A 27,767-nucleotide genomic window follows, 5' to 3' on the forward strand; every position below is an offset into this window, starting at 1 on the left:
TGTGTTTTCTTTTGCCAGCGATGCTTCTGCTCCTCTCTCCTTCTTCCTCAATGCTTTCTCAGCAAGATCACAAGTACAGTGACTGGGATTCCAAAGGAGAATAACAGAGAGAACAATAGCAGAGGTTTTGCAGGTGTGAGGCCTGAGCTGTAGTGCCACTAAGCATGTTAGCATTTTACATCTGCTGTGGCCAGGGAGGGGCAGATATGTCAGGTTCGCCTTCTTGTTTTTACAGTTTTACATTCAGGCCTCTCCATTTCAGCATCAGTTTGCCAATTTTAATTTTTCTAGTCCTTGTGGAAATCCTTCCTTTTATTGTGGATTTCTCCATACAGTGGTACCTTGGGTTACATACACTTCAGGTTACAGACTCCGCTAACCCAGAAATAGTACCTCGGGTTAAGAACTTTGCTTCACCTAACTTACCCCTTCCAGGTTATCAAGAATGTATAAAAATTTGGCGAATGCTTGTTGGAGATGTGGAGGAAATAACAGTGACGTGTGGTGGACGCGTGAAAAGATTAAGATTGGGGGGTGGGAATATATGATGAATTAAAAAAGATGATGGGGATAACTTTTACTAAAAAAACCGGAGGCATTTCTATTAAGTATTTTAGATCCCAAAACATCTAAGAGAAGTATTCTTGTATGCAACTGCAGCGGCTCGAATACTTGTGGCCATGGGATGGAAAGATCATGAGGCTCCAAAAATAACAGATTGGCAAATCAAGTTACAGGAATTGGTGGAGACGGCTCAATTGACTAGCAAACTCAGAGGAAACTCAAAGCAAAAATTTGCGGAAAAATGGAATGGTTATGGAAGATACCTTCAAAAATACTATAATAGTTTTGACTCGGTGCTAGCATTCGAGTGATAAAGGAACTAAAAGAAGGTGGACAACAATTAAGGATTTATTATGTTTTCAGAATGTATTGGAAAATTTATATAGAAAGGTTTATTGTTTTGTGTACATTCGATTGTAAGATAAAATATATGCAAAGGGACTTGACAGGAAGTCAAAGCTGAAGAAAAGACTTTTTAAGATAAAAGGGGGAAAATATTTACTTTCACTATTATCACGTGTGTATGTGTGTGTGTCTGTACATATGTGTGTTTTTGTATGGAATGTTTGGGAGGAAATAAGACGGTAGATAACAAATAAACTAAATATTGATGCATGTAATTTTTATTTCTCAATCATCTTTAGTGGTAGTATGGTTGTAATTTTTTTTGTAACATAAAATCATTCAATAAAAATTTTTTTAAACAAAAAAACTGCTTCAGGATGAGAACAGAAATCGCATGGCAGTGGGAGGCCCCATTAGCTAAAGTGGTGCTTCAGGTTAAGAACAGTTTCAGGTTAAGAACAGACCTCCAGAACGAATTAAGTACATAACCAGAGGTACCACTGTATATATTTTTGCATGCAATTTCCCTTGACACACTTTGGAACTCCCTGCCTATTGAGTTCAGGCAGGCTCCTTCGCTGTACTCTTTCTGAAGCCTGCTAAAAACATTTTTTCTTAAACAAGCCCACCCAGACATGTAGAATGTGGATGTGGGTGATGATCTGCTGTCAGTTTATTGCTGATTTTCTTTAATTTTTTTTAATGTTCAAAACAGTTGTTTTAAACAGTTGTTTTTATTGATAATTTTATTGTTTTATTCTTTGTGTAAATTGCTTTGAGAGTTTTTAAAAACTCAAGCAATGTATAAATTTTATGAAATAAATTTGCAAAGCAATTGCCCCTGATGTAATGCATTTGTGCATGATACTTGCACTAATATGTGCCTGTATATGCACACTTTGCCCTTGTATACAAGCTATTTGGAACACACAACTTGGCTGGAAAACTGCAATGAAAATTTGGAGAAGTGCAAATTTTGAACAATGGCCAAGTTTCCGTTCCAAGATTGTTTCAGAAAGTGTGAATTAGGTAACTTTGCCTTTAAATGCAATCTTAATTGACTTTCTTCCCCATTCCCAGCCATGGCAAAAGAAGGCCTTAAAGATGCTAGAGTCCTACCTGCTGTAGAGATTGCAGTCACAATTACAGGCACATTTATTAATTGTCTGGGATGATCTTTTTCTTTGTCTTGGCTAATTCCAAGAAGGTGTCTGTTTGTTCTTTTCCCTTTTCGAAAGCAAAAGAAGTTTAATTAGGTTTGTGCAAAGTAATACCCTCTTATCTGGAAAATAAATGTCCCCAGTGAATATCACAAGAACAGAAGGTGTTAAACTGAAACAGATTTTCCTCTTGCTCCTTTGGGATGAGAAGTAGGTGAGAGGTTGCTGGTTGCTGCACCCCATATGTTGCTCGAGAGGATTAAACCAAGTGAGATGTTGATTCAGCTGCTTGCTGGAAAGCTGGTGATGCCTTTGGAGGGTTTTCTGGCTCTGCCAGCTGCATCTCATGGGCGACAGTGGCGGAGCTTCATGCTCGGGCACTGGGGGGCGGAGAGCAGGTGGGGCGGGGCTGGCACACATCCCGGGGGCGTGGCGTGCTGCCCATAGGGGCATGGTGTCCAGCACGGGCAGGGGGGCAGCCGTGATGGCACCCTGCCGGGGTTGCACTGCCAGGGGCAGTGCGCTCCCCCCGCACGCCTCTTCCTCTGCCAGTGATGGGCGATCAGTTGGTTCTCCCCAACTCAGAAGCGTGTTGGCTTGGTTTAACTATGGGAGTGGCTATTAAATGCAGAGGCCACCTTAGAAAGGCATGAGACCTGTAACATAGGAGGAAAAAGCTTCTCACAGATGGCTCCCAATTTAAACCTTGGTTGGAGTGGGAAATACAAGTGTCAGCCAACCAGTATATGAATGAGTTATAATCCTAGTTTGATCAGTATATAACTTTCATGCAGGGACCGAGAACCTGTGGCCTTCCAGGAATTGTGGGACTCCAACTCCCATCATCCCCAGTCAGCATACCCAGTGGCCAATCATCTACCATCAGATGAAGGTTAATGCCATGGGACCTTGTGGTCAGTCTACTTCCAGGAGGTGCATTTCTTGTATCACCAAGTGGGGGAAAGGGAGTGAGATATAAAAACGCCTTTGGTCCTGAGACACTCAAAATAAAATCTGAGCAAAATTGGTGAAGCAACAAAAAGTTTTATTGATTACATGAATGTTTCTTGCAAGAATCGGGTGTCCCAAAAGCAGGCACACCCAATTTCAGAAAAACACAAGTTTATATCACCATCCCTTGAGCAAAAAGGTCCCTCCCCTGTTCCCCCATTGGCTGGGGGTGTGCAGGGGTTACAGCCTATCATGACCACCTAATTAAAATATTAAACTCTCCTCCCCTGTTGACATCTCCCATTCTGCTAAATCCAGGGACCATCACTCTTAATCACATTTACCCAAATAAGGAAGCGTGTTCCTATGCTTTCACACATTTACTCAAGTGATAGAGCCACTTCCTGCCACCCTCTTAGGCGTACCAGAGTCCTACCCTGCTGAAGTATGCTGAAGTGAAGTGATAAAACCACATCTCGACCACCCCCTAGGTGGATGCAAGTTCTCCCCTGCCAAAGCATGCTGAGGTGTCAAGATAAAGCACAGCCTAACAGCAAGCTGCCATGTTTTCAGGTGTTGTAACCCCAAGCCAGTAAAGAGAAGCCTCCAAGCAAGCCTGCGGTTCCTAAGCTGTTGCTCAGGTGTTGCAACTGTTTGAGGTCTTCTGACCTTTTATGAAAAAGCGATATTTTTATTCCTTAAAGGAGGAGATACTTCTGTTGTAAATGTCTTAAAAACTTTTCAATAACCCATAAGAGAAGAAAAGAACCACATGGTGAAAGCTAGTTAGAATTGTGGAGTTGGGAGGGACCCCAAGAGTCATCTAGTCCAACCCCCTTCAATGCTGGAAGAGTTGTATTGTGTCATAGTGTTGGAAATGTGGTGAATGTTGACATTTAATGGCAATTCTTTAGAGGACCAATGGGAAAAGTGACTTTGTTTGTGGTAGGAAGTATGATTTGATGTTTACATCCCTAGCGCAGTAAACACATTTTAACCTGTAGGAGGTTAATATTTGGGCAGTTCCATGATTTTGGAGTTCCTCAGTGATCTCAATGAGCCAGAAAGAAGTGGGATGTGTGAATGATTCAGGAGCAAATGCTTCTCACTTGGGAGTTTGGAAACGGCTTGGAAAACATTCATCCTTGGCTTGGTAACTTACTCTGCAGTATGGCCTGGTCACAGAACATCTGTTAAATTTTAATCAAAAGCATGTGGTTTGTATTAATAATTTCTGTTTCTGTGCCTGTGAAACAGCTGGTTTTGCAGTTGACATAGCTCCTTAAGAGTAAAGGCTAACATGGAAGATCTTCATTGCATGTGTCTTCCACAGAAGATGGATTGGGATATCCTGCTAGATCTGCTGAGCAACCAGCAATAGATCAGCAAAGGTTTCAGACTTCCAGTGGTTTAGCCTCAGCAGCAGCAGCAGCAACATTTTTAGGATGCTGAAATGGAGAAAACTACCCAAGCACAGAAGGTGCCCCGACTATTGAAGGAATGGGTTTCTGTGTAGTAAGTTTAAAACTGACTCAACCCCCCCTTTTTGTTCTTTCAAAAGAGACCACTTTTAAATGCGTAAAACTTGAGCTGTTGAGCAAAAACATAAACAAGCTCTCTCCTTTATCAGTCACGGCAAGGGATGGCCTTGGCTCTCTAGGGGAACAAAGAAAACACGTCAGAACTTTATCTTATGTGCTGACCACAAAATACGCGCAAGACCGATGTCTGGGGAAAACGCCAAAAGCGTGCTCCCGGAGATGGTGATCTCGTCCCAGATAAGAGTAGGAAGAGGAAGATCCTTTTATGGTCAGAAGTACAGGAAAGAAGATCCTTTTATGGTTGAGAGTACCTGAGCAGGAACATATGTGATGTCAACCTGCGTACGTAGGCCGACGTGGTTGGGCTCCTAGGGGAGGAGTGAGAGGGTGCCTGGAGGATATATAAACTGCATGAAACCTGTCATTTCTTTGGACTTGCTGTGGACTTGATCATGCAAGTGCCTTCTGCTATCCGGAGAGCAGAATAAACTCTTTCTTTGAACCAACTCGGTGTCATTTGACTTCCTTCCTCCTGTCCCGGAGCAACGCAGACCCAATCAGTGAACTCCAGTAAGGCCACACTATAAAATTGGAGAAATTGAGAGATACATAGCCGCACCGGCAGCATATCTCTCCTTTCTCGTATCTAGAAATGCAAGAAGGGCCTTTACACTTGCCAGAAGCACGGCTCTTCCCTCGCCGGTCCTGGATGGAGCCTTTAGAAAAGTCCCCTATGCCCAGAGACTTTGCACCTGTCCATTGGGAGAGATAGGAAGCCCAGAACACTTATTCTTTAAATGTCCCTTTTACGAAGAGGCACGCAGTAAGTTCATTGATCCCCTGCTGGTGAGGCTCGCCGACCTCCCGCAAAAGCAAAAAATTGACCTTTTGCTGTTAGGCAAAGATCAGAAGAAGACCTGGATGGTCGCCAGATTCTGTGTGCAAATCTGTAGACGCAGACCATTGCCCAACTCATAATAGTCCGGTATGAAAATCCCCAAACCCGGTTCCATGGGTGACTCCGAGTCAACTCCCTGGGACAGTTTATTGTTGCACAGTGTGCCTAAATTCATTGTTGTACATTATTTTAATTGTCTGTTTTGCTGAATGTTTTTAATTTGTTTTTAGTTTTTTTATCTGTTTTAATTATCAGTTTTGTTTTTTATCCACCTAATATTCTATTCTCTGACTGCTGGTCTATGACTGTAATAAACTGATATATATATATATACCCAAGCACAGACTTTTTGTGTGCAATGACTGCAAGCTCAGCTCAGTTTTGCTACTGAAAACAAATTCCTAGGCTCAGAGTCACCCTAGGAACACAGGAAGCTGCTTTATACTGAATCAGACCTTTGGTGCATCTAGCTCCTTCAATGTACACTGACCGGCAGTAGCTCTCCAAGGTTTCAGGCAAGGAACTCTTCCAGCCCTGCCTGAAGATGCAGGGGATGGAACCTGGGACCCTTTGCACACAAAGCAGAGCTATTTCTTCTTCTTTATTTCTTTTGCACCCGGCTTGGGGTGGGGGAGATGCTGGCATTCTATTTTTAAAAACCACCATCAAAGTCTGCCCCCACCCTGATCTCAAGAGTGATCTAGATCTTTGACCACTAGATCTGCTGAGCGCTGAGTGCACATGCTCAGAATCTGGTGGAATATTCTGGGCCAGAGTCCTTCTGGGGAAATGGGGCTTGACTCTTAGCAGAGCCCAGCGTTTAAGCCTGGGCAAATTAATATAGTAAGCCAGAGAGCTCTATGAATTGCAGCAACATCACTTACACAAAGATATAATTCCCACGCGCCTGCCACTGAACATAAGAAGAGCCCTGCTGGACCACTGAATCCAGCCTCCTGCTCTCACAGGGACCCACCAGGTGTGGGTGGGAAGCCCACAAGCAAAGCCCAAGAGCAACAGCAACTCAGCCACTAGGGCATCCCACCAGCTGGTATTCAGAGGAGGGAGGACATGGCCACTGGGTTACTAGCCATGGTCACAGCCTTACCCTTATCTCTCATTTGAGAGAGGGTTTGGGTGACCTAGCCTTATCCAGACATTGATAGCCTTAACTGGCCTTCTAGGATGCTCCATGCAAAATTAGAACAATTGCATTGTTGAGTCAGAAAGCTTTTTCTTAGTCCTGCTTAGCCTTGCCACCCTCTGATTCTGGCCTGGCATTTGGACATCTACGGAAAGCACCCAGCTGGCTCTCAAATTTACTCAGCAGAATTTTCTGACATTCACCTCTGGATTTGGTAAAAGTTTAAGCATTGACCAAATTTCTTGCTGTAAGACTGGCATGCAACACAAAGTGTGTGTGGTTTCTGCATGTCCCTTGGAAGAGCAACTTCCTCAGCTCTTGACCACAAAGAGCACTGCCAAGGGAGTTATGGAGAAGCAAAATCCAGTCTGGGACTGACCTTGTGAAGAAGGAATTCAGCAAAGTAAAACCATAATTAACTCCTTAGTCTGCAATGGCGAGGACAGCCCTGGTTCACAAGACCTTGGGTTTAGCAGAGGGTTGGAAAACGGACAGATTTGTGGTTCACCCATCACTCCCCAACATTGCAACTTACAAAAATGTTTGAATAATTTCCAAGGAAGGGAAGGGAAGTTAAGTGCAGGCCATACATTTCTGCAAAATGACACTTATAAGCAGAAGCTATGAAAGCAATGTTTAGGGTGTATCCAAGAGCCATAAATAGTACTGGGGTAGGGGAGGAGAGTAATGCACAGGAGTAATGCAAAGATGTATCTCCTAACCACTGAAAGTAATGTGTGGCATATATTCAGAAGCAGCTGTAAATAGCATTAGCCAAAGCAAATGCTGAGCATCTGCATAACAACAGAGATAAACACAGGCAGTGGAGGTGATGAGTGGAAGCGTCATAATGTGTGATATTAATGTGTGATATTAACGGATGCAATCCTTTGTAACAGCTGGGGCAACATTTAAAAAAGAAAAGAAGATGGAGGCACCAGAAGCAATGTGACAGGAGGTTTCAGCATCCCTCTGGCAAGGCGGGGGGGGGGGCTTGTTTATGGCAGGGAAGGAAAGGCCGCTTTGACAGAGCCATAACTTCTCCCAAATAACTTTATGTATCAGATGCAGTGCCGTCCCTTGGCAGGGATTCTTGGTGGCTCAGCTCTCTCCTGGCTCATTTGCCTTTCAAATGGACTTGCCTCTTTCTGGGAGCAGCGCATGAGTAGCATGTGCGAAATCGGTGACTCCAAGAAGCTGAGTTTAGCATGTGCATTACTATTAAACAAATGCATGGAGGAAAGGACTCGCCAGGGTGGCTCTGCTCTGAATGCAGCTTGCTGGAAACCCCAGGAGGGGGGGGGGAGGGGCCTCTTGTGCTGGAGTCCGGCTTGCAGGTTTCCCACAGAAATCTGTTCAGCCCCTAGGAGAAGAGGGCGCTGGACTAAGTGGACCACTGCCCTGACCCAGCAGGTCATTTGTGTGTTTGTTGTACTCTAGCCTAGTAACAGCAAGGAAGCCAGAAGAGTGATCCACAGTACAACAACATTTCATAATTTAAAATTAAGGTATCCTTGAACATTAGCTTTGGAAACATAATGCAGAACATTTCTAGCAAAAATCCACCAAGTCATTGCATTTGTCAAACTGCTTACTTCTTAGAATTGAGAATGTCTTCTCTCTCTCTCTCGGAAGGCAAAGATCTACATCCTATTTTAAGCTGATAAAGCTGCTCATTTCCCATGAGATTGAGCTTGAATCTGTAAAATACCATTTGAATACAGAACTCCTATCAAACGGGAGCAGAATGAGAAAGCCCAGACAAGCCATCTTGGCTGCAAAGGAGTGGGCCCCATAAATGCTGTCCTCCCCAGATGCAATATCCACAGCCTTACTGACCTCAGGGGCCTGTCTCTTGATTTGCAGTCCTGCTGCTTCACTTCTGCCAATAAATTCCTGATGCAGCACACAATTCTAACTTGCTTCCTGGAGTGTTTACATGAGCAGCATTCTGCGCCTCTGGTAATTTCAGGGCTGTTAACAAATAAAAGGGATGTTCAGAAGAGCCCCACCAGCCATTCAGTCTGAAACTGCACAATCCAGAATATGGGACAATTCATAGAATCATAGAATCATAGAGTTGGAAGAGACCACAAGGGCCATCGAGTCCAACCCCCTGCCAAGCAGGAAACACCATCAGAGCACTCCTGACATATGGTTGTCAAGCCTCTGCTTAAAGAAGGAGACTCCACCACACTCCTTGGCAGCAAATTCCACTGTCGAACAGCTCTTACTGTCAGGAAGTTCTTCCTAATGTTTAGGTGGAATCTTCTTTCTTGTAGTTTGGATCCATTGCTCCGTGTCCGCTTCTCTGGAGCAGCAGAAAACAACCTTTCTCCCTCCTCTATATGACATCCTTTTATATATTTGAACATGGCTATCATATCAATATATTCCAAGATATAGGTGGAACGTGCTTTATTTAGCCAATGCAGCAAACCAAAGAACAGGTAAGAAACAGCTGCCCTCAGAGCTGATAGGATTTCCAGGCGTGCAAACCCCGCCCCTCGTGACTGTGAGGGGGGGAGAATGATTTCACTCTTCCCCTCCTCTGAAGGAGGAACAAAGTCCATGGAGGGGAAGGGCTGAATGTCCCTCCTTAGGGCAGCTCCACTCCTAGACCTCTCAAGCTCCAGCACTGCCACCCTCCCACCTTACTTTGCAGCATGGAGGGCATGAGGATGCCAAGGCCTCCAGGGGTAGTTGTACTCAAACTGCCACCATCCCTGGCTATTGCCTGGGGCTGATGGAATCCACTACAGCAAATGATCCCTGTGTGCTTCTGGACAGGCACTTAATTTGCCAATGGACTGCTGCTAACACAGTTGGATAATTGGGCATAGTGTTTTGTTTTGTTTTGTTTTGTTTTGTTTTGCTTTGCTTTGCTTTGCTTTGCTTTGCTTTGCTTTGCTTTGCTTTGCTTTGCTTTGCTTTGCTTTGCTTTGTTTTGTTTTGTTACTTACTGGATTTTCCTCAGAAATGGCAAATCCAGATTGAATGGGGGGATGGACAGGGTTGGCATTTTGATGTTGTGGAGCATTTTGATGTTGTGGAGCATTCAGAGCAATGGCCACAGCTCATGGAGTGCAGCATGGCACCATCTGGAAGTCTTAGCACAGGCTTCCTCAACCTTGGCCCTCCAGATGTTTTTGGCCTACAACTCCCATGATCCCTAGCTAGCAGGACCAGTGGTCAGGGATGATGGGAATTGTAGTCTCAAAACATCTGGAGGGCCAGTGTTGAGGAAGCCTGTTACTGCAGATCAGATTGTTATTATTAATGTTTGGTGTTTTATTATGTTTTCGTATGTGTTGGAAGCCGCCCAGAGTGGCTGGAGCTGGAGTCCAGATGCTATTGGTCTCCAACTCCCAACAACCTCAACCAGCATGGCCAGTGGTCATGGAGGATGGGAGGAACATCTGGTGGATGCTTGGTCTACCACCTTTTTGTGTTAAAGGTGTCCATTGGCTCTTAACTTCTCCAAGGCAGTTGAAGAATGGCTTCAGGGGGAAGGGGGAGAAGGTTGTGTGTGTCATCCATTTGGATGACGGCCCACAACTCCTCTTGCCTGCTAAGCTAGGAGCTGCCGTCATTCATACGCATTTCTGTAGTGGGGATTTCATTAGTGGAGCCTGTTATCCTAGTATATGAGTAGACTGCAAAGCAGTCCCTCAGCACTTGCCGGTAGGGCTGGGCGATAACTGGTTTTCAACATTGAGAGAAGGGAGGAACTATGCAGAGGCAACTGCTGCAGAGGCCTGTGGTGACTCACGGCAGTGACAGGAGGTGATGGCAGTAGCGACATCCTGAGAGGCCTTCCGGTGGCGACAGCAGACGGTGGCAATAGTAGTGGCAGCGGCCTGCAAGTCCTCCTGGTAGTAGTGGGAGGCGGTGACAGAAACTGTGGCAGCCTGCCTCACCGAGGCCTCGCAGGCCGCCTCTGCTTCTGCCAGCATCTCCTGCTGCCACCGCATGGTCTCGCAGGCCGCCACTATGGTCACCGCTATGAAAAGATCTTCCAGGCTGTCACCGACTTTGCCACTGCCACAAGACCTTGCAGGCTGCCGCTACTGCTGCCACCACAACAAGGCCTCGCAAGCTGCCACTGCTCCCCCCTCCCCCTGTTGTTGATTCTGCCGCCACCAGGCTTCTGCTGCTTGTGGCAGCCTGGCAGTCCCAGATTATTTGTATTCACTATGACTCCTCACCGTACTTTGGATTGTCCTGAATACCACCATTTGGCAGCCAAGCCCTAAACCAAAAGTCTCATTTGGGTGCCTCTTGGCTTGCCTGCTGATGAAACTGAGTGTGTGATGATTGGTAATATTGTCATGTATCCGTTTTAGATCCCTAAGTAGTAACAGTTGCCTGGACATTGTCCTGTTTCCCTCTGTATAGTCCCATCATTATTTCAGACATTGTGGTAGATTGCAATGTTTAGTAGGTGATATTGCAGTGTTTAGCTGGTGAGTTATATTATGAAACAATTATCACAATGTAAACTTCAAACCAGTTTTGGAAGATATATCCATATATTACCCAATCCTACTTGCCAGGTTTGTGGGCTGCAGCTTTGGGGGAGTTTTGGGAAGGAGACAGGGGTGGCGGAGAGCAAACGACCTCCTTGCTGCCATTGGTTTTGCGTTCCAATGAGTTTCACAGGATCACCTTGATCTGGCAAAGGATATTAACAGCAGCTTTCAAGCACTCTTCTTCCCCTCATGGTCATGCAGCTAAACCTTAATTGCACTGGCAGATTCCCTGCCTCCCTCCTTAGTTCCATAGCCTAAAAGATGCTGGTGCTTCACAAATGAGGTTTGGGATTGGATGGTTTGATCCTTGCCACTGAACCTCAGGAGGACATTGGTCAAGTTTCTACCTGCTTCTGATGTAGTTTGGAGTAGGTGGAAGTCAAGCCCACCTAAGGCTTACTGATCTCAGGCCCCAAACCCCACTTCCCCCAAAATGTGCTAAGATCTTTTTCCACACCACAAATGGCCCATTAGTGATATTGCCCCCAAATACTTCCAAGAACATGCCTAAGAATCAATTGCAGGGGGCAAGCACATTGTCCAGGCATGCAGAGGTGTCTTTGTGTAGCCTGTTTGCATGTGCCATCAAGTTCAGTGCATAGCTAGCTCCTCTGCTAGCAGTCTGCAGGGAGTTGTGAGTTTTTAAAACGTTGCCTCCCCATCAACTCTCTCAGGTTTTTCGTAGATATCAACAGTATCATGTCACCTGGTGAGTTCATGTCCATTCTGTTTCTAACACCTCCTCTTGTTTCTCTTGCCTGCAGGTGAAAGATAGGATGGTGGTGGGCGAGTTGAGCATGTATAGCCCAATCCTGGCCTGCTGGCAGCCCATTCTCATCTTGATGTTGGGATCCATCCTCTCAGGCTCTGCCACAGGTTGCCCACCCCGCTGTGACTGTTCTGCCCAGGAGCGCTCGGTGCTGTGCCACCGGAAGCGGTTCCTGGCTGTCCCTGAGGGCATCCCCACGGAGACAAAGCTCTTGGACCTGGGAAAGAACCGCATCAAGACTCTCAACCAGGATGAATTTGCCAATTTTCCTCACTTGGAGGAGCTGGAGTTAAACGAGAACATTATCAGTGCCATTGAGCCAGGGGCTTTCAATAACCTTTTCAACCTCAGGACTCTGGGTCTCAGGAGCAACAGGCTCAAACTCATCCCACTCGGGGTGTTCACTGGACTCAGCAATCTCACCAAGTTGGACATTAGCGAGAACAAAATTGTGATCCTCCTGGATTATATGTTCCAGGACTTGTACAATCTGAAGTCTTTGGAGGTTGGGGACAATGACCTGGTCTACATCTCCCACCGGGCCTTCAGCGGCCTCAACAGCTTAGAGCAGCTGACTTTGGAAAAATGCAACCTGACGTCCATCCCCACAGAAGCTCTCTCTCACTTGCACGGTTTGATTGTGCTGCGGTTGCGCCACCTGAACATCAACGCCATCAGGGATTACTCATTTAAGAGGCTCTACAGACTCAAGGTTCTGGAGATTTCACACTGGCCCTACTTAGATACCATGACATCCAACTGCCTCTACGGGCTTAACTTGACATCCTTGTCCATCACCCACTGCAACCTGACTTCCATCCCTTACGTCTCCTTGAGGCACTTGGTTTATCTCAGGTTCCTGAACCTGTCCTACAACCCCATCACCACCATCGAAGGCTCCATGCTTCACGATCTACTCAGGCTTCAGGAGATACAGCTGGTTGGTGGCCAGCTCACCATGGTGGAACCGTACGCTTTCCGGGGCCTGAACTACTTGCGCATTTTGAATGTTTCAGGGAACCTCCTGAGTACCTTGGAAGAGTCAGCCTTCCACTCTGTGGGGAATCTGGAGACTCTCATCATAGACAACAACCCTCTGGCTTGTGACTGCCGGCTTCTCTGGATTTTCCGCCGCCGTTGGAGGCTCAATTTCAACAAGCGTCAACCCACCTGTGCAACCCCTGAATTTGTCCAAGGCAAAGAATTCAAGGACTTCTCTGAGGCACTCCTGCCCAACTACTTCATCTGCCGCCGGTCCCGGATAAGGGACCGCAAGCCCCAGCAGATCTTTGTGGATGAGGGCCACACGGTCCAGTTCATCTGCCGTGCGGATGGAGACCCACCTCCGACCATCATGTGGCTCTCACCAAGGAAGCACCTCATCTCTACCAAAACCAATGGGCGGCTCACCGTCTTCCCTGATGGCACTCTTGAGGTGCGCTATGCCCAGATCCAAGACAACGGCACCTACCTATGCATCGCCAGCAATGCTGGCGGCAACGACACCATGCTGGCCCACCTGCACGTCCGCAGCTACTCTCCCGACTGGCCCCACCAGCCCAACAAGACCTTTGCTTTCATCTCCAACCAGCCCAACGAGAGCGACGCCAACAGCACGCGAGCCACGGTGCCTTTCCCCTTTGACATCAAGACCCTCATCATTGCCACCACGATGGGCTTCATCTCCTTCCTGGGGGTCGTCCTCTTCTGCCTGGTGCTCCTCTTCCTTTGGAGCCGGGGCAAAGGCAACACCAAGCACAACATCGAAATAGAGTATGTCCCGCGCAAATCCGATGCCGGCATCAGCTCTGCCGCGGATGCGCCACGCAAGTTCAACATGAAAATGATCTGAGGAAGGGAGAGGGAGAGAGAGCAATGGCTGGAACTCAGTAATGAGAGGCGTGTGTGGGTGGGTTTTTTTAATAAAAAAGATTTAATAATAAAGAGATCCAGTTCAAGAAACATGCAAACCTCTCATCTCTCCACCCAGCTCCCCACCCTCCTTCTGTGGCCCACAATCCTGCATCACTTCCCCCTTGACCTCTTGTGGGGGGGTGTTCTGCTGACGTCTCCAGAACTTCCCATGTTTGTAGGACCTATTCTGACAGACTCCAGTGTCGATCCTAACAATGACAGGAAATTCAACAAGAATTCAAAACAACAATTGATTTAAAAAAGAAAGTTACGAACTTCCTCTGTAACTTTGATTTCAATAATTATGGATTTTTATGAAAACTTGAAATAATAATAAAAAAACTATTTCCTATAGATAGTTGGAATGCAAAATCTTGACTTCTTGATCTGTCCACTTTCGTTTCTGGCTCTTGCTTGCTTTATTTTTATTTTTAATGCTTCTCTAGGATTGGCTCTGATTGACCTTGGGTTGCAAGCAAAAAGGCGGCACTGCGCCTGCACCTTGAATAGCAAAGGGCATCGCTCCCGGTGCTGCTCTTACGCCTTTCTGTCTATGCCCTGTGCAAGGTGAGGTGGTCGATCGAAGTGATAACATTTCAGGCAGTGCTACCTCTGATTGCAGGTGGGGACATCCCATTTTTAAATGCTCGCCCAAGTTTGTTGGGTTGTTGTTTTTTAATCCCTGCTCAGGGCTTGAGAATCTGTGGCCCTCCAGCTATTCTTGGAGTCTAGCTGCCATCAGTCCCAGTCAGCATGTCCAATGGTGAGGCGTGATGGGAGTCTGAGTTCAAGAGCACATGGAGGGTCACAGATTCCTCTCCCCGTGCTAGATGAGCACACAAGGAAAAGAGGCCCATTGAGCATTAGTCCCTGATATGCTTGTCTCTTCTATACAGAAAACTTTCTCTGAGGTGTTGAGAGCATTCGGATCTATGACACACCCCACTGGCAGCTTGCCTAGAGCTCTGCTGCTTTACTCTGCATCTTGTGCAGAATAGTTCCTTCTCCATTCTTGAAGAAACCCTCCCAGAATAGAATTGCTCATAAGTCTTCCCAGAAGCCAGTGGCTCAGAATAAACTCTTTGGCTTAGCCAAGGCCTGGGGAGCAAGGTCTGTTTGTCCCGCCCACCCTAAAATATTTGAGGTGGCTGGGCTCCCCCAAAATCGATGTACATTGCCATTCAAATGGTGTGTGTGTGTCACGTCCTGTGATCAATTATGTGGGGCGGGGCTTACCTCCCCCCCCCTATTTTATTCAAGTTGGCACCCCTGGCATGCAGAAGTTCCCAGGATCAGTCCTCCAGCATTTCTGGTTGTTAGTATTATAAATTACCGGTAATTAATTAATTACATTTGCATACTGCCCTGTACCCGCAGGTCTCAGGTAGGATCAGGTAGCAGTAAAAGGAGCAACCTCTCTCTTCCTGCCCTCTAGGGAACTGCTGCCAGTCAGAGTAGACAGTCATGACTAGAAGGAACCCTCAAGTTGACCTTGTATTAGGCCAGGCACAGGCAAACTCGGCCCTCCAGAAGTTTTGGGACTACTACTACCATTATCCCTAGCTAACAGGACCAGTGGTCAGGGATGATGGGAGTTGTAGTCTCGAAACATCTGAAGGGCCAAGTTTGCCTATGCCTGTGTTAGGCAGATTCTTAAGCTCCCTTCAGATAAGCATAACAATTGTGTGGGTGAATATGAGCGGGGGGGGGCATGTGCATGGATGTGAGTGCATAGATGGTCCTTCTCACATGTGCATTGCTCCCCCCCCTTCCTCTGCTGGCATGTGACAGCCCCAATCCCAAAGCTGGCCAAAAGGAATGTGGCCTTTGGTCAGAAAAAAGTTTCCCTATCCCTGCTATATATGCCTACTCAAATGCAAGCCACTATGGATTTCAGTGGACTTACTTCCAGGTAAGTGAGTACAGGATTACAGTATCATTACATTGCATCTCGGATGCTCAAGAAAGAGAGCAATGCCACTCTGCTGCTGCAGGGGCAGGTGCAAAAGTCTCTCTCACACACAGGTCATCCTTAATGTTGAATCTGAAGCTGCTGCGGCTTGTGATAAATGGAACTCCTGCATTCTCAGCTGCCTCTCTTTATCAGCCGCCTCTCTTTATCAGCTCGTCTCTGTTTGTCAATGCCAGGTAGGCCTGTTCACTGAGTTAATTGAACCAGGTGCCCTTTTCCTATGGAGAGCAGAGTTCCTTTTCAAGAAAATAAAAACACCAAGGGCCTTTCTGTCCATTCTCCTCCATTAGAGCATTGCCTGCTTGGCATCTATTTACATTTCAGATCTGCAGTATCTGGATGCCAGTGAGCACCCTGCTAGCTATGAATGACTAAGCCAGCTCCAAGAGGATGCTAAGGGATACAAGGCTGTTACTCTTGCTCTGTCCCCATTGATAAAAGCAGCAGCAGAGTTGGAAGTGAAACAGTAGCTCATGTTGTTGTTGTTTTGTTTGTTTGTTTGTGTGTGTGTGTGTGTGTGTGTGTGTGTGTGTGTGTGAGAGAGAGAGAGAGAGAGAGAGAGAGAGAGAGAGAGAGAAGCAAAAGAAACCTAGAGAATTCACAGAGACCTCTGTCAAGGATGTCCTTGGCATCAGGTGAAACAAATCTCATGGCTGAGATCTATCTTGTCTTTGCACTGGTGGAGAAGGCAGGATTTATATATTTTTGCAGGAAGCCCAGTGATGGCTTTATACTCCTATTACCTGGGCTATTAGTTAGTATTAAATAGCAGAAGCTGAAGGTACCCATGCATCAGGAAGTGCACTGAGGTACATGAAGTGAGTGTGGCCCTCCAGGCTCTCCCCAAGCTTCTTCCCTGGCGGGAATGTGTCCTTGAACTGCGACAATGGCTCTCACTTGCCAGGTGTAGAAATCGCAGCCTCTGGATTATAGCCTGGACAAAGTGGCTCTGCCCACTGTTGCCTTGGCCCCTATGCAATGGATGCATGTGGACCTGGAAAGTTGTCCATGAGCAAATGCAGACTTCAGGCTGAAACTAATATTCCCCGCATGTGGCCTCAAACATCCTAGGCCAGTCCATCCTCCTGAGCATGTTCCCATCTTGCAACGGAAGTCGGCATGGAGCTTTGCCATTCCAGATTCAGAGCCACCTCCAATGCCTGTCTGTTGGGATAACTTTCTCTTTTGTTATTCATTGTTGGTTTATATGTTACAGAACACAAGGAAAAAATACAATCCTTCAGGCAGCATGAAGTTAAACTGCGGAACTCCCTCCCACAGGAGGCAGGGATGGCCACCAACTTGGATGGCTTCAAAAGAGGATTAGACAGATTCATGGCGGAGCAGAGGGCTATGGGTGCCTTCTCGTCATGGTGGCTCTGCTCTGCCTCCCCAGCAATGCTTTCCTGAAAACCACAGGAGGAGAGAGAGCTCTTGGGCTCAAATCCTGCTTGCTGGTTTCACACAGGCATGTGTTGGCCATGGTGAGAACAGGAGGCTGGACGAGATGGGCCCTTGGCCTGATCCAGCAGGCTCTTATTATGATATAGTTCATGTATCTGGCTGCAACACAGGGGTAAATCAAATGGCAGGGGATCAAGTGATGGGTGTGACTATCTAAGCCAGCCCTAGCATTCCAAATGATCAATTCCAACAGGTGCCACCTGCAAATCCAGCTCCATTTCAGGCCCATTTCTGGGTTTGGAGCTGGAAAAAGTCAAGGCCGTGTGGGGAGGAGTTATGCCTGTGTTGACCTTATAGAAACAACAGATGTCCAGAGTGGCTGCAGTTCTTTGAGGGGGCAGCTGAGTGGCATCCGCTTGCTACTGCCTGCCCTCAGAGTCTGGTTGCTCCCAAAATAGACCTCTGCCTTTTGTCTGTCTTGGCCTCCGGCAGGGATTCATTTGCCATGGCCATCCGCCTACACCTTCCACAGGGAGTTCCTTCCTGGCAAAACCTTCCTCTGGTTCCCCTTCAACTGTCTCATAATAACTCCCACCGGCTTGCTTCATCCTTGGCAGCTGAGAGCTAGACTCCGCTAGCCCCCCGCAGGCCTTTCCTCGGGACTTCAGCTGTCAATGCCGTGGGAGGGCTAGAAATCTGGTGACAGCAGAGCAGGCTTGTAAGAAAAGAAAGAGGCTCACTTGGGTGCAGAAGGGGCAAGGTGTTCACCATCTGCTGAACTCTGCAGTAACCAGAGTCCCAAGGGCAGCAGGTCTAGAGACCAAGGTGCATCTCACCTACGTTAACAGGGTTGGTGCCACCATCTGTGGAAATGTTGCACAAATTCTATAATAGACCCACACCCTGCTGCCTCTTTACCTCTTGGTGCTCCCCCTAGTTAATCCCACCTCCTGCCCTCCAGAGGGCAACCACACCCGCTTTGGGAACCATTGACAATTTAGAGCAGGGGCTTGTAGCCCTCAGGTGTTGGAACGCAACATCCCTCAGTTCCAGCCATCAAATGATATATACGTATAAAATGGCATTTGATGTTCTTGACTCCCAGCTGTGCAGCACCTCCTTTTTTTACTGTTTAGTTTCCTGCATTTGCTTTAAACCTCTGGCCCTTGAGATGTTGTTGGACTCCAACTCCCATCAGCCAGCAGGGCCAAAGGAGGGAGCAACCTCCAGAGAGCCACAGGTTCCTCACTCACTCCACCTTTAGTCTGCATAGTCCACCTACCCTGTCACCTTAAAATAAAGCAAAACCTCAAAGTTGAGGTTTTGGTGCTAAGGAGATGTCTTTTATATGCGCATCCGTACACATGTCAGCCCATTGGTGCGACTTGCACATTGTAGCCTACTCTGACGGCCAGAGGCTCTCTAAGGACCTTTGCCTGCAAAGCAGGTGCTCCACCCTTTTGATCATGTGAGCACAATTGTTTTCTAGAAGAATTTACTAGGAAAGCTCTACTCCACTCAGCGTGCACAGTCCCTGAGTGAGTGTATCCCTTGTCTGAAATGCAGGCCCACAGGTGCTCAGCCCTACCACCAGGTTCCATATTGCAGGTTGTGACTGTAAACCCTCCAAATGTTGCCAATCAAGCGACATCTGGTGGGCCAAAGGTTCCTCATCCCTGATCTACATAGAGATCAATAGTGAGCTAGAGAGTCTGGTGATCTCACAGTTTAACTCCACCCCACCCCACCCCCAGCCCCAAGGAAAGAGATTTGTGTGCACAATCCAACTTCTGCTTAGTGCCATGACACAGGTGCCCTTCCACTAATGTAAAATTATCACCCAGAGAAGTTAGAGGAAGTGGCACTGAAGCAATCAGAAAGTGCTAGATGCCCCAAATACAGTGGTACCTCGGGTTACATACGCTTCAGGTTACAGACTCTGCTAACCCAGAAATGGTATTTCAGGTTAAGAACTTTGCTTCAGGATGAGAACAAAAATTGTGCTCCAGTGGTGTGGCGGCAACAGGAGGCCCCATTAGCTAAAGTGGTGCTTCAGGTTAAGAACAGTTTCAGGTTAAGAACGGACCTCTGGAACGAATTAAGTTCTTAACCCGAGGTACCGCTGTAACCAGCTAGCCATGCATATCAGCCCACAAGGGATTTTGCCAAGTGCAAAAATGGTGGGGGGGGGGTTGCGGGGGCCGGAGGGCAGTCAAGCATAGGAGCTTGGCTAGGATGCAGCCTTTACACAGCACAGGTGTAAATGCCTTCAAGAGCTACTTCCTCTTCCCCACAGGGGAAGTGTAGTTATGTGTGGAGGAGCCAGGAGTCTCTCTCACGGAAAGCCAAGCACCCACAAACTACTTATACTTAGAAATATTTGGGGAAATGTGCAAACACTAAGGGCCTGTCCACATGTCCGTTTGTCTCAAGCTTTCTTAGAATTTGTTTTGGATCAATAGCAATGGTCCAAAAGCTGTTCATGTACTGTATATCACAACTCGGAAATGCGAAGCAACACATTTTACCACTGTATTGAAAAACCCAAATAGAAATTTGTTCCCTTCCAATTCAATCCTTTTGCAGGGCTCCCTTTCCCTTGTGGCACATTGTGTGGGTGTCCTCTGTGACCCCAGCCCCTTGTGTCTCCAGAGCCTGTTGCTGTGCCCTTCTGATTCCCTGCCCCAAATGTGTCTCCCTTTTGCAATCCTACAGGCAGTGCCTTTTTTCTGGGGGGGGGGGTGCATACCCCTAAACATTTTATGAATCTAAGTTTGGCCTCACTGAGGGGCAGTATTTCAATATGAGTAGGAAAATGAGAGTACTCCTAAACATTTTTTTTTAGAAAAAAAAGCACTGCCTACAGGCATTGTGATCAATTACATATATGTTTATTTTCAACTTGTGCTTGTTGGACACCTCCTTTGGTGTTCTAGAGAAGCAACAACCTGATATTGTGTGCTTGTGCGCAGGAACACAATGGACCAAGAACCCCCGAGCAACTGAAAAGAAGGGCGTGTGCAGCAACACTGTGGCACCAGGGGCTGAGAAAGGGGTGGGTAAGAAGGAAGAAAAATGGAGCAGGGGTGGGTGGGATGTCTTCTTGAAGTAGTGCCGAACAGGTATGGCATGAGGACCCAGAATTCCGGACAAAACTTGTGGTGGTATTAATCTGCAAGCACAACAGACGGAAGAAAACACAGGGCAAACAAAGTGTAGCTAGGCCCTAACTGGTATAAAACCACATAGGTTTGTAGTGCTGGTACATATATGTTACTTTCAAAATAAAAAAAATTGCCCGACCTTTTGCTTCAAATAAAGAATGTGCCAATAATATTCCTCTAATGAAGTGGGGCCTGGTGTGTTCTGCCTCCACTCTTGGAAGCCTCTGATTACCAGTTGCTGGGAACTGACAGCCTTCCCTATGTGAAATTTATCTCATCCTCTTTTAAAACCATCCAAGCTGGTGGCCACTGCTGCCTCTTCAGGAATGGACTCCAGTTTAACTCTGAGCTGTGTGAAGAAGGACTTTCTCTGTGCTGAATCTTCCAGCATTTGGCTTCACCGGATGTGTCTGAACCCTAGGATGAAGCAAACTCTGGTTTTCATTCCGTTTCTTTCTATTTCAAGCATCCCATTTCATTTTAAAGTCCAGGGAGTTCTGAGCAGCCCTGTTGCAGATTTTCTCTTCCTACCTGGCAGTTAAAGAGTCAAACTCAGAGAGTCTTGGAAACAGCCACTGACTGGTGGGCAGGTGCTAAAAGATCCATGTTTTTCCTGGATGCCTATTAACACTAACAATTTGCAAGGGCTCTCATAATTGACTTCCAGTTATCCTTTTTTAATACTGCAATTAAAGAGCCTAATTCAGTTGTGCATGGAATGGGGGGGAAATAAAGCCCCAAGAAGCATCTGCCACATGCCAGAGTGTCCCAGCTATCAAAGGATAGGATCAGGAAACATTTGCTGCTCTTACAAAGGAAATTAAATGCATTTGAATCCAAATATGGTTTGGGAGTGCAAGAAGGGATGGCAGTTGCTCCAAGAATACCCTCCAGTTGTATTTAATTAAATAGTAATAATTATATTACTATTATTATTATTATTACCAGTATTATTGTTACTTGTTAGTCAAGTGTTACCCCCAAAAGCTCTTCAGGTGACCAAGGCAGCTGGGATGAATATGAGATAGTAGAGGAATGCAGATTGTACCACAGGAGGACTCAGGGGAGGGGGCAGCACCCCCAGGCAGAGGACCAAAGTCTGATGCTCCAGGCTTCCAGGTGCAAAAGAGCCCTTGAACGGGTCCAAACCTCATCTCTCAGAGATGGAAGAGCACAGCACAAGCTGCCTTTGGGTGTCAGGAAGCAGCAGGCTGAAGGACAAGGTCTCCATGCCATGGGGAAATGACTCAGACCACAATATACAGAGGAAGTATTAGATGCTGGTTTTCAGTGCTTTTTTTCTGGCGATATACAGTAGTACATAGTACCAGCACCTTTTTCTTTTCAGTGACCCTGCTCTGAAGGGTGACTGTGATGGGGAAGGAGAGCCAATTAGGGTGTGTGAATTAAAAAGAGAGCGAGAGGCACAGAGGGATCAAGCCCTAAGGGATGGTGAGGGGGCAGTGTTTAGGAACACTTGAGGAGAGAAAGGGCTGGAGGGAAAGGGGAAAGGAAGTGCTGGGGCTGGGGAACCAGAAGGAGGGTTCCCCACTGGGAGGGAGAAAGAGGGTGTTTGCTTTTTAAGCCAACAGAGGGGAAAGGTAGGCGAAGAGGAGGGGGAAGAAGAAGAAATATTGGCATTTAAATTAGTGCTGAGAAAAGCAAGAGGAATACAATGGTTAGTCCCGGCACTTTTTTCTAGAAAATAAGCCCTGCTGGTTTTCGTAAGAGGGAAGATCTCAAGCCTTTGGGAAGGGCCATAGTTCTGTGGCAGAGCACCTGCTTTGCATGTAGAAGGCTCAATCCCAGCATCTCCTGGCAGGGCTGGGGGAAAGCACAGCCTGAAATCCTAGAGAGCTGCTGAAAGATAGGGCAGACAAATGCTGAGCTGGGAGGACACAGTGGTCTGAAGCTGGACTCCTCCACACGGGACGTTTCCCCATGGTCTCTAGTTATAGGTCCAAGAGGTTGCTTCTTTTTTGTCCCAGCCCTTCACCCAGAAAACCCCGCTGCTTGCTGCTGAATGTCAATCTGCAGAAAAGTTTCAAAGTCTTCATAAATGACTTGGAAGAAGGAATTGAGGGGATGCTCATCTAATGTGCAGATGACACCAAGCTGGGAGGGCTAGATAATGCCACAGAAGGCAGAATCAGGATTCAAAATGACCTTAACAGATTGGCAAACTGGGCACAAACCAACAAAATGAATTTCAATAGGGACAAATAGGGACAAATGTCAGGTTCTGACTTAGGCAGCAAGAACCAAATTCACAAATATAAGAAGAGGGACACCTGGCCTACTAGCAGTACTTGTGGAAAGGATCTTGGGGTCCTGGTGGACCACAAGCTTAACACGAGTCAACCGTGTGATGCAGCAGCCAAAAAAAAGCTCATGCTATTCTATCCACAGAAGTCTAATGTCCAGATCAAGGTAACTAATAGTCCCACTCTCTTCTACCTTGGTCAGAACACACCTGGAATTCTGTGTCCAATTCTGGTAAGCACAATTTAAGAAGGATGTGAGAAGCTGGAAAGTGTGCAAAGGAGGGCAACCAAGATGATCAAGGGTCTGGAAAACAAGCCTTGTGATGAACATTGGAGGGAGCTGGGTATGTTCAGCCTGGAAAATAGGAGACTGAGAGGAGATATCATGGCCATCGTCAAATATCTGAAGGGCTGTCACATGGAAGATGGCGCAAGCTTGTTTTTTCCTGCTTTGGAGGGCAGGACCTGCACCAATGTCTTCAAGTTACAAGAAAGGAGATTCCAACTATACATCAGGAAGACCTTTCTGACAGTAAGAGCTGTTTGACAGTGGGACAGATTCCTTTGGGAGATTGTGGACTCTCCTTCCTTGGAGGTTTTTTTAACAGAGGTAGGGTGGCCATCAGTCATGGATGCTTTAGCTGAGATTCCTGCATTGGAAGGGGTTGGACTAGATGACCCCTGGGGTCCTTTCCAACTGCAATTCTAGGATTCTGAGACTCGTGACTAGACATCATGGGACAAAGAGAAGATATCATGGGACCCAGGGAAGTGTGGATGAGCCCTCAGCAAAAGGCAGCCTCCTATGTTCCTCTCAGTTGTTGAGTTCCAGTACTTCATCCCTATAGACCAGCAGGGCTCAGTGCTGACTGTAAGCCTGCTAGACTGGGCTTTGGGCTGCTGCAATGCTGCTCAGGTACCCACCCCTGCCCTCCCCTCCACAAGGACCAATCCCAGTGAAACAGGCCCTATAGCACTCAGACATCAGAGCTAGCTCCTCCATCCATGCATGGTCCATATACTCTGAAGAGTCTGCCCTGTTCCTGGTGCTCCAGACCCTCCCCTGATCACTTGCTGGGTCACTGTTCACAGCTGATTCTTTTCTGACTTCTCCCTCTTCCTCCCCACTCCCTCTCCTCCCCTGGTAAACCAAAAGAGTGTTCCTACGCTAACTCTATCCACTGGCACCTTTACTCTTGAGACTTGGGAGGCAAAGGGGGGACATCAAGGCAAAATTCAGGATGCGATCAGAGGTGCTTGTCAGGGTCGCAGGTAAGGTGTTCATAAGGTGTTCAGCATGTACAGTACTTCATGCTGCCTTTCCTGGTTCTCCCTGGGGCCCAGTTATGAAAGCTATCCTGTGGGACTCCAAGCCTCTTCCTTCAAGAATGTCTCCCTGGGGTCCTGGCTGAACCTGATCGAGCCCCCCTTTGGAAAACCAGGCCTTATGAGGAACAGTTGAGGAGGTTGGGTCTGTTTAGCCTGTGGAAGAGGAGATTGAGAGAAGATATGATAGCCATCTTCAGATACAGTGGTGCCTCGCAAGACAAAATTAATTCGTTCTGCAAGTCTCTTCGTCTTGCGAGTTTTTCGTCTTGCGATGCACGGTTTCCCATAGGAATGCATTGAAAATCAATTAATGCGTTCCTAGGGAAACCGCCTTCAGACCAGGTCCGAGGACAGTCTGTCCCCGGACCTCTTCTGAAGGATGGGGGGGGGGGACAAGGGCTTTTCTTCCCACCCCCAGCATTTTAAAAAACCCCGGGACAGCGGAGGACTTCTCCGCTGTCCGGGGCGATTTAAAAGCCCCTGGGAAGGCAGGCAGGGGGGACAAAGACTTTCGCCCCCCGCCCGCCTTCAGAAGGTGTTCCCGCCCGCCCCGCTTCGGAGCAGCGTTCCGAAGCCGGGCGGCTGGGGCAGGTGTTCCCTCCCCCCCACCCCGCTTCGGAGCAGCCTTCCGAAGCCGGGCGGTGGGGGCAGGTGGGGAGAAGCGATCTCCCCGCAGCCCCTTGCTTCAAAAGAGGTCCGGGGACAGCGGGAAGCGCTTCCCGCTGTCCCCGGACCTGGGGCTGCGGGGAGAAGATCGCTTCTCCCCGCCCCTTGCTTCAAAAGAGAAGACCTGCTGTCCCCGGGGCAAGCTTCGTTTTGCGAAGCAAGCCCATAGGGAAATTCGTCTTGCGAGGCAACTCGAAAACGAAAAAACCTTTCGTTTTGCGAGTTTTTCGTCTCGCGAGGCGTTCGTCTTGCAGGGTACCACTGTACTTGGAGGGCTTGGAAGATGGAGCAAGCTAGTTTTCTGCTGTGTCAAAGGACAGAACACAAACCAACAGATTTAAATGACAAGAAAGGAGAGTCTAACTATTAAGAACAACTTTCTGAGGGCAAGAGCCAATCGACTGTGGAATTGGCTCTATCGGAAGGTGGTGGACTCTCCTTCCTCGGAGGTTTTTAAACAGAGACTGGGTGGCCATCTGTCAGGGATTCTTTAGTCATGATTCCTGCATTGCAGAGGGTTGGACTGCATGACCGCTTGGGTTTCCCTTCCAACTCTATGATTCTGTTATACCTTCTAAGTCCCAGACCCTCTTTTGCAGGACTTGCCCCTCAATATGGATCACCTGCATGTTTCCCTTGGCTGTTTTGACTGGTGGAGACCAAGATTCTTTTAAAGTCTCTCCTCCTTCACAAAGCAAGGAGAAAATTATCTTCCCCGGCTTCCAAACCACACTTCCTTATCTCCCATCGGGGCTATAAATCAGAGCCTGATCAAACATACCATAGATTTTATTAAGATCTTGTAAACAAATTATTGGCTGCCAGAAGAGCTTCCTGCTGTTTTGTAAAGGGGGAGAAAGGGTCAAGATGCAGTTCTGTCCTGCGGCCCCTGGAGAACAGGAGTCATGGCTCCCAGGAAAAAGCTGGCTCCCTTCCTCGGATCAGCAAAGTCTCTCAGAAATGTTTTAATCACGACCATCTAGCAGCCATCACTGGCTGCTTGCACAGGCAGGAGCACTTCCCAACCAACTGGGCTAATGGTGGCTGATGCTCAGTGGGACTGGAAGGGAGGCCGATGGCTGGGTGAGGAAGCCAGAGCCCACGACAGGCAGAGTTTTGGCCCCTTCTTCCTCCACCCTGCAGAGTCTTACCAGGGAACTCCTGAGTCAGACCACTGCCCCATTTCGCTCCGTGCTGTCTGCAATGGCCAGAAGCAGCTCTCTGGGGCTTCAGACATGGGATCATGTCTTGCATTAATTGCAGGTGCCTCAGGGATCAGCTGAACCTTTGTACCTCACCTTGATCATGGAGATCATTTTCAGGAGCATCGCTAGTCATTCCCCAAGCTGGTGAGGCTCATCTTATGACAAGCCTTAGCACCATCAAACCAGTCCTGTGGAACACCCCAGGAGAGATTCTGTGGGCATCTTCCAGGCCAACTATCAAATGCCTGCTGAAATCGTTTCTATTCCACAAGGTCTATGCAGGAAATTAACAACACATCCTTCCACAATGGTTGGTTGATGTCTGTTGTAAACTGATTTGCTGCTTTATAATATAGCTTTCTATTTTTTTTTATTTTTTTTTTGTATACCACCCTATACCCAAAGATCTCTGGGTGGTTCACAAGATAAAATCACAATATAAAAAAAAATACATAATCAAAACAAAAACAACCCAATTGTGTTTCTATTACTGCAAATCATTGCAATATTCTTTATGATAAAGTGGCATACAGATATTTTAATAAATAAATAAACCCTACCTGCATGTTCTGGGGACTGATCCTGGGACCTTCAGCATACAAAGCAGATGCTCTTCTACTGAGCTACAGTCCCTGCAGGTAGCAGTGAGACTAAAGAGCAGCTGTCAGCAAGAAGGCGGGGACTGCCTGGTGCTGCTGCCTCCGTGCCCCATTTGCCCCAATGACCAGCCTCCAACATGGCAATTGCCCCCTATTGAAGCAAGAGCATCACCCCCACCCCAGTGTACATTTTACTGATTTTCTTGATTCATTTATATCCCATTGTTTCATGGAATTGCCCCAGGAATCTATCTATCTATCAATCATCTATCTATCATCTATCTATCCATCTATCTATCATATTTTTCGCCCTATGACGCACTTTTTCCCCTCCAAAAATGAAGGGGAAATCTGGGTGCATCCTATGGGGCGAATGCAGGCTTTCTCTGAAGCTTGGAGAGCGAGAGGGGTCGGTGCGCACCGACCCCTCTCGCTCTCCAGGCTTCAGGAAGACACCCGCAGCCTAGGCAGCCCTGCGGGAGTTCCCGCAGGGCTGTCTAGGCTGCGGATAGTAGCTTGCTTCCCGGAGCGCCGGGCGCGCTGAAAGCAGAGCTCCTGGCGCTTCGGGAACACATCCGCAGCCTAGGCAGCCCTGTGGGAGGTCCTGCAGGGATGTTTAGGCTGCAAATAGCAGCCTGCTGCCCGGCGGGTGGGCAGGGCACCCTGAAGCAGAGCGCCCCGCGCTCCGGACAGACATCCGCAGCGTGGGGAGCCTTGCAGGAGTTCCCCGCAGGGCTCCCCACGCTGCGGATAGCAGCCTGCCGCCCGGCGGGCGGGGCGCCCTGAAGCAGAGCGCCCCTCGCGCCGGGCAGACATCGGCCAGCCCCACAAGCTCGGGGGACAGCAGGGAGGCGCAGCGCCGCCATCCCGCTGTTCCTCGACCTGGTTCGGTTTCCCCGACCTGCTTTGGGGGGGGGGAAATAAAGGGGGGGATTTCATTTCCCCCAAAAAAACCTAGGTGCGTCCTATGGGACGAAAAATACGGTATCTATTTCATCTATGTCTATCTATCTATCATCTATCTATCTGTATTTAAAAGTACTGTAAAATTCACAAATTGCAAAATTACAGTGAAAAGCTACCTCCACCCAAAAGTGCTCAGTGGGATGACTTTTAACCTGTCTTTTTAGGAGGGGGTGGTATTCCACAGTGTAGACTCTGTGGAAAGTCTAACCTTTAGAACTCCTCATCTAATCTCAGGTGGGGATGCACAAACATGTACCCCTTTATTTACAACGGGCTTGCAATTCGCACCTCTTTTGTTCCAAAAATGCCTTTTTTAAAGACAAAAAGGGCTGTGAACCAGGCAGTCATAAAACAAATGCAGCTTCCCCTTCACAATGTGT

At 47.6% G+C, this 27,767-nt stretch overlaps 1 protein-coding gene and 1 long non-coding RNA gene across 8 annotated transcripts in view; one reads left to right on the forward strand and one right to left on the reverse strand.

Moving 5' to 3' along the window:
- Positions 1–14,176, forward strand: part of LINGO1 (leucine rich repeat and Ig domain containing 1) — a 675,027-nt gene extending 660,851 nt beyond the window's left edge. For all 5 annotated transcript variants that reach the window (XM_081207713.1, XM_081207712.1, XM_081207710.1 and 2 more), the window contains one exon: positions 11,900–14,176. In XM_081207713.1, the coding sequence (XP_081063839.1) occupies positions 11,912–13,756 (1,845 nt within the window). In that variant the 5' untranslated portion in view covers positions 11,900–11,911 and the 3' untranslated portion in view covers positions 13,757–14,176. The remainder of the gene's footprint in view (positions 1–11,899) is intronic.
- LOC308594636 lies at positions 1,620–26,496 on the reverse strand. Of its 3 annotated transcripts, XR_014011504.1 has the most exons (3): positions 10,376–11,893; positions 8,443–8,577; positions 1,620–2,136 (listed from the first exon to the last, which is right to left on the reverse strand). It is a non-coding gene; the product is annotated as an uncharacterized lncRNA (long non-coding RNA). The 3 variants fall into 3 exon arrangements; XR_014011505.1 differs by lacking the exons at positions 1,620–2,136; positions 10,376–11,893 and adding an exon at positions 26,383–26,496 and having other exon boundaries at positions 7,918–8,577; XR_014011506.1 differs by lacking the exon at positions 1,620–2,136 and having other exon boundaries at positions 7,918–8,577.
- Positions 26,497–27,767: the final 1,271 nt, after the last annotated feature.

This window comes from Podarcis bocagei (genome assembly GCF_964188305.1).
Source record: "Podarcis bocagei genome assembly, chromosome: 9".
NCBI lineage: Eukaryota > Metazoa > Chordata > Lepidosauria > Squamata > Lacertidae > Podarcis > Podarcis bocagei.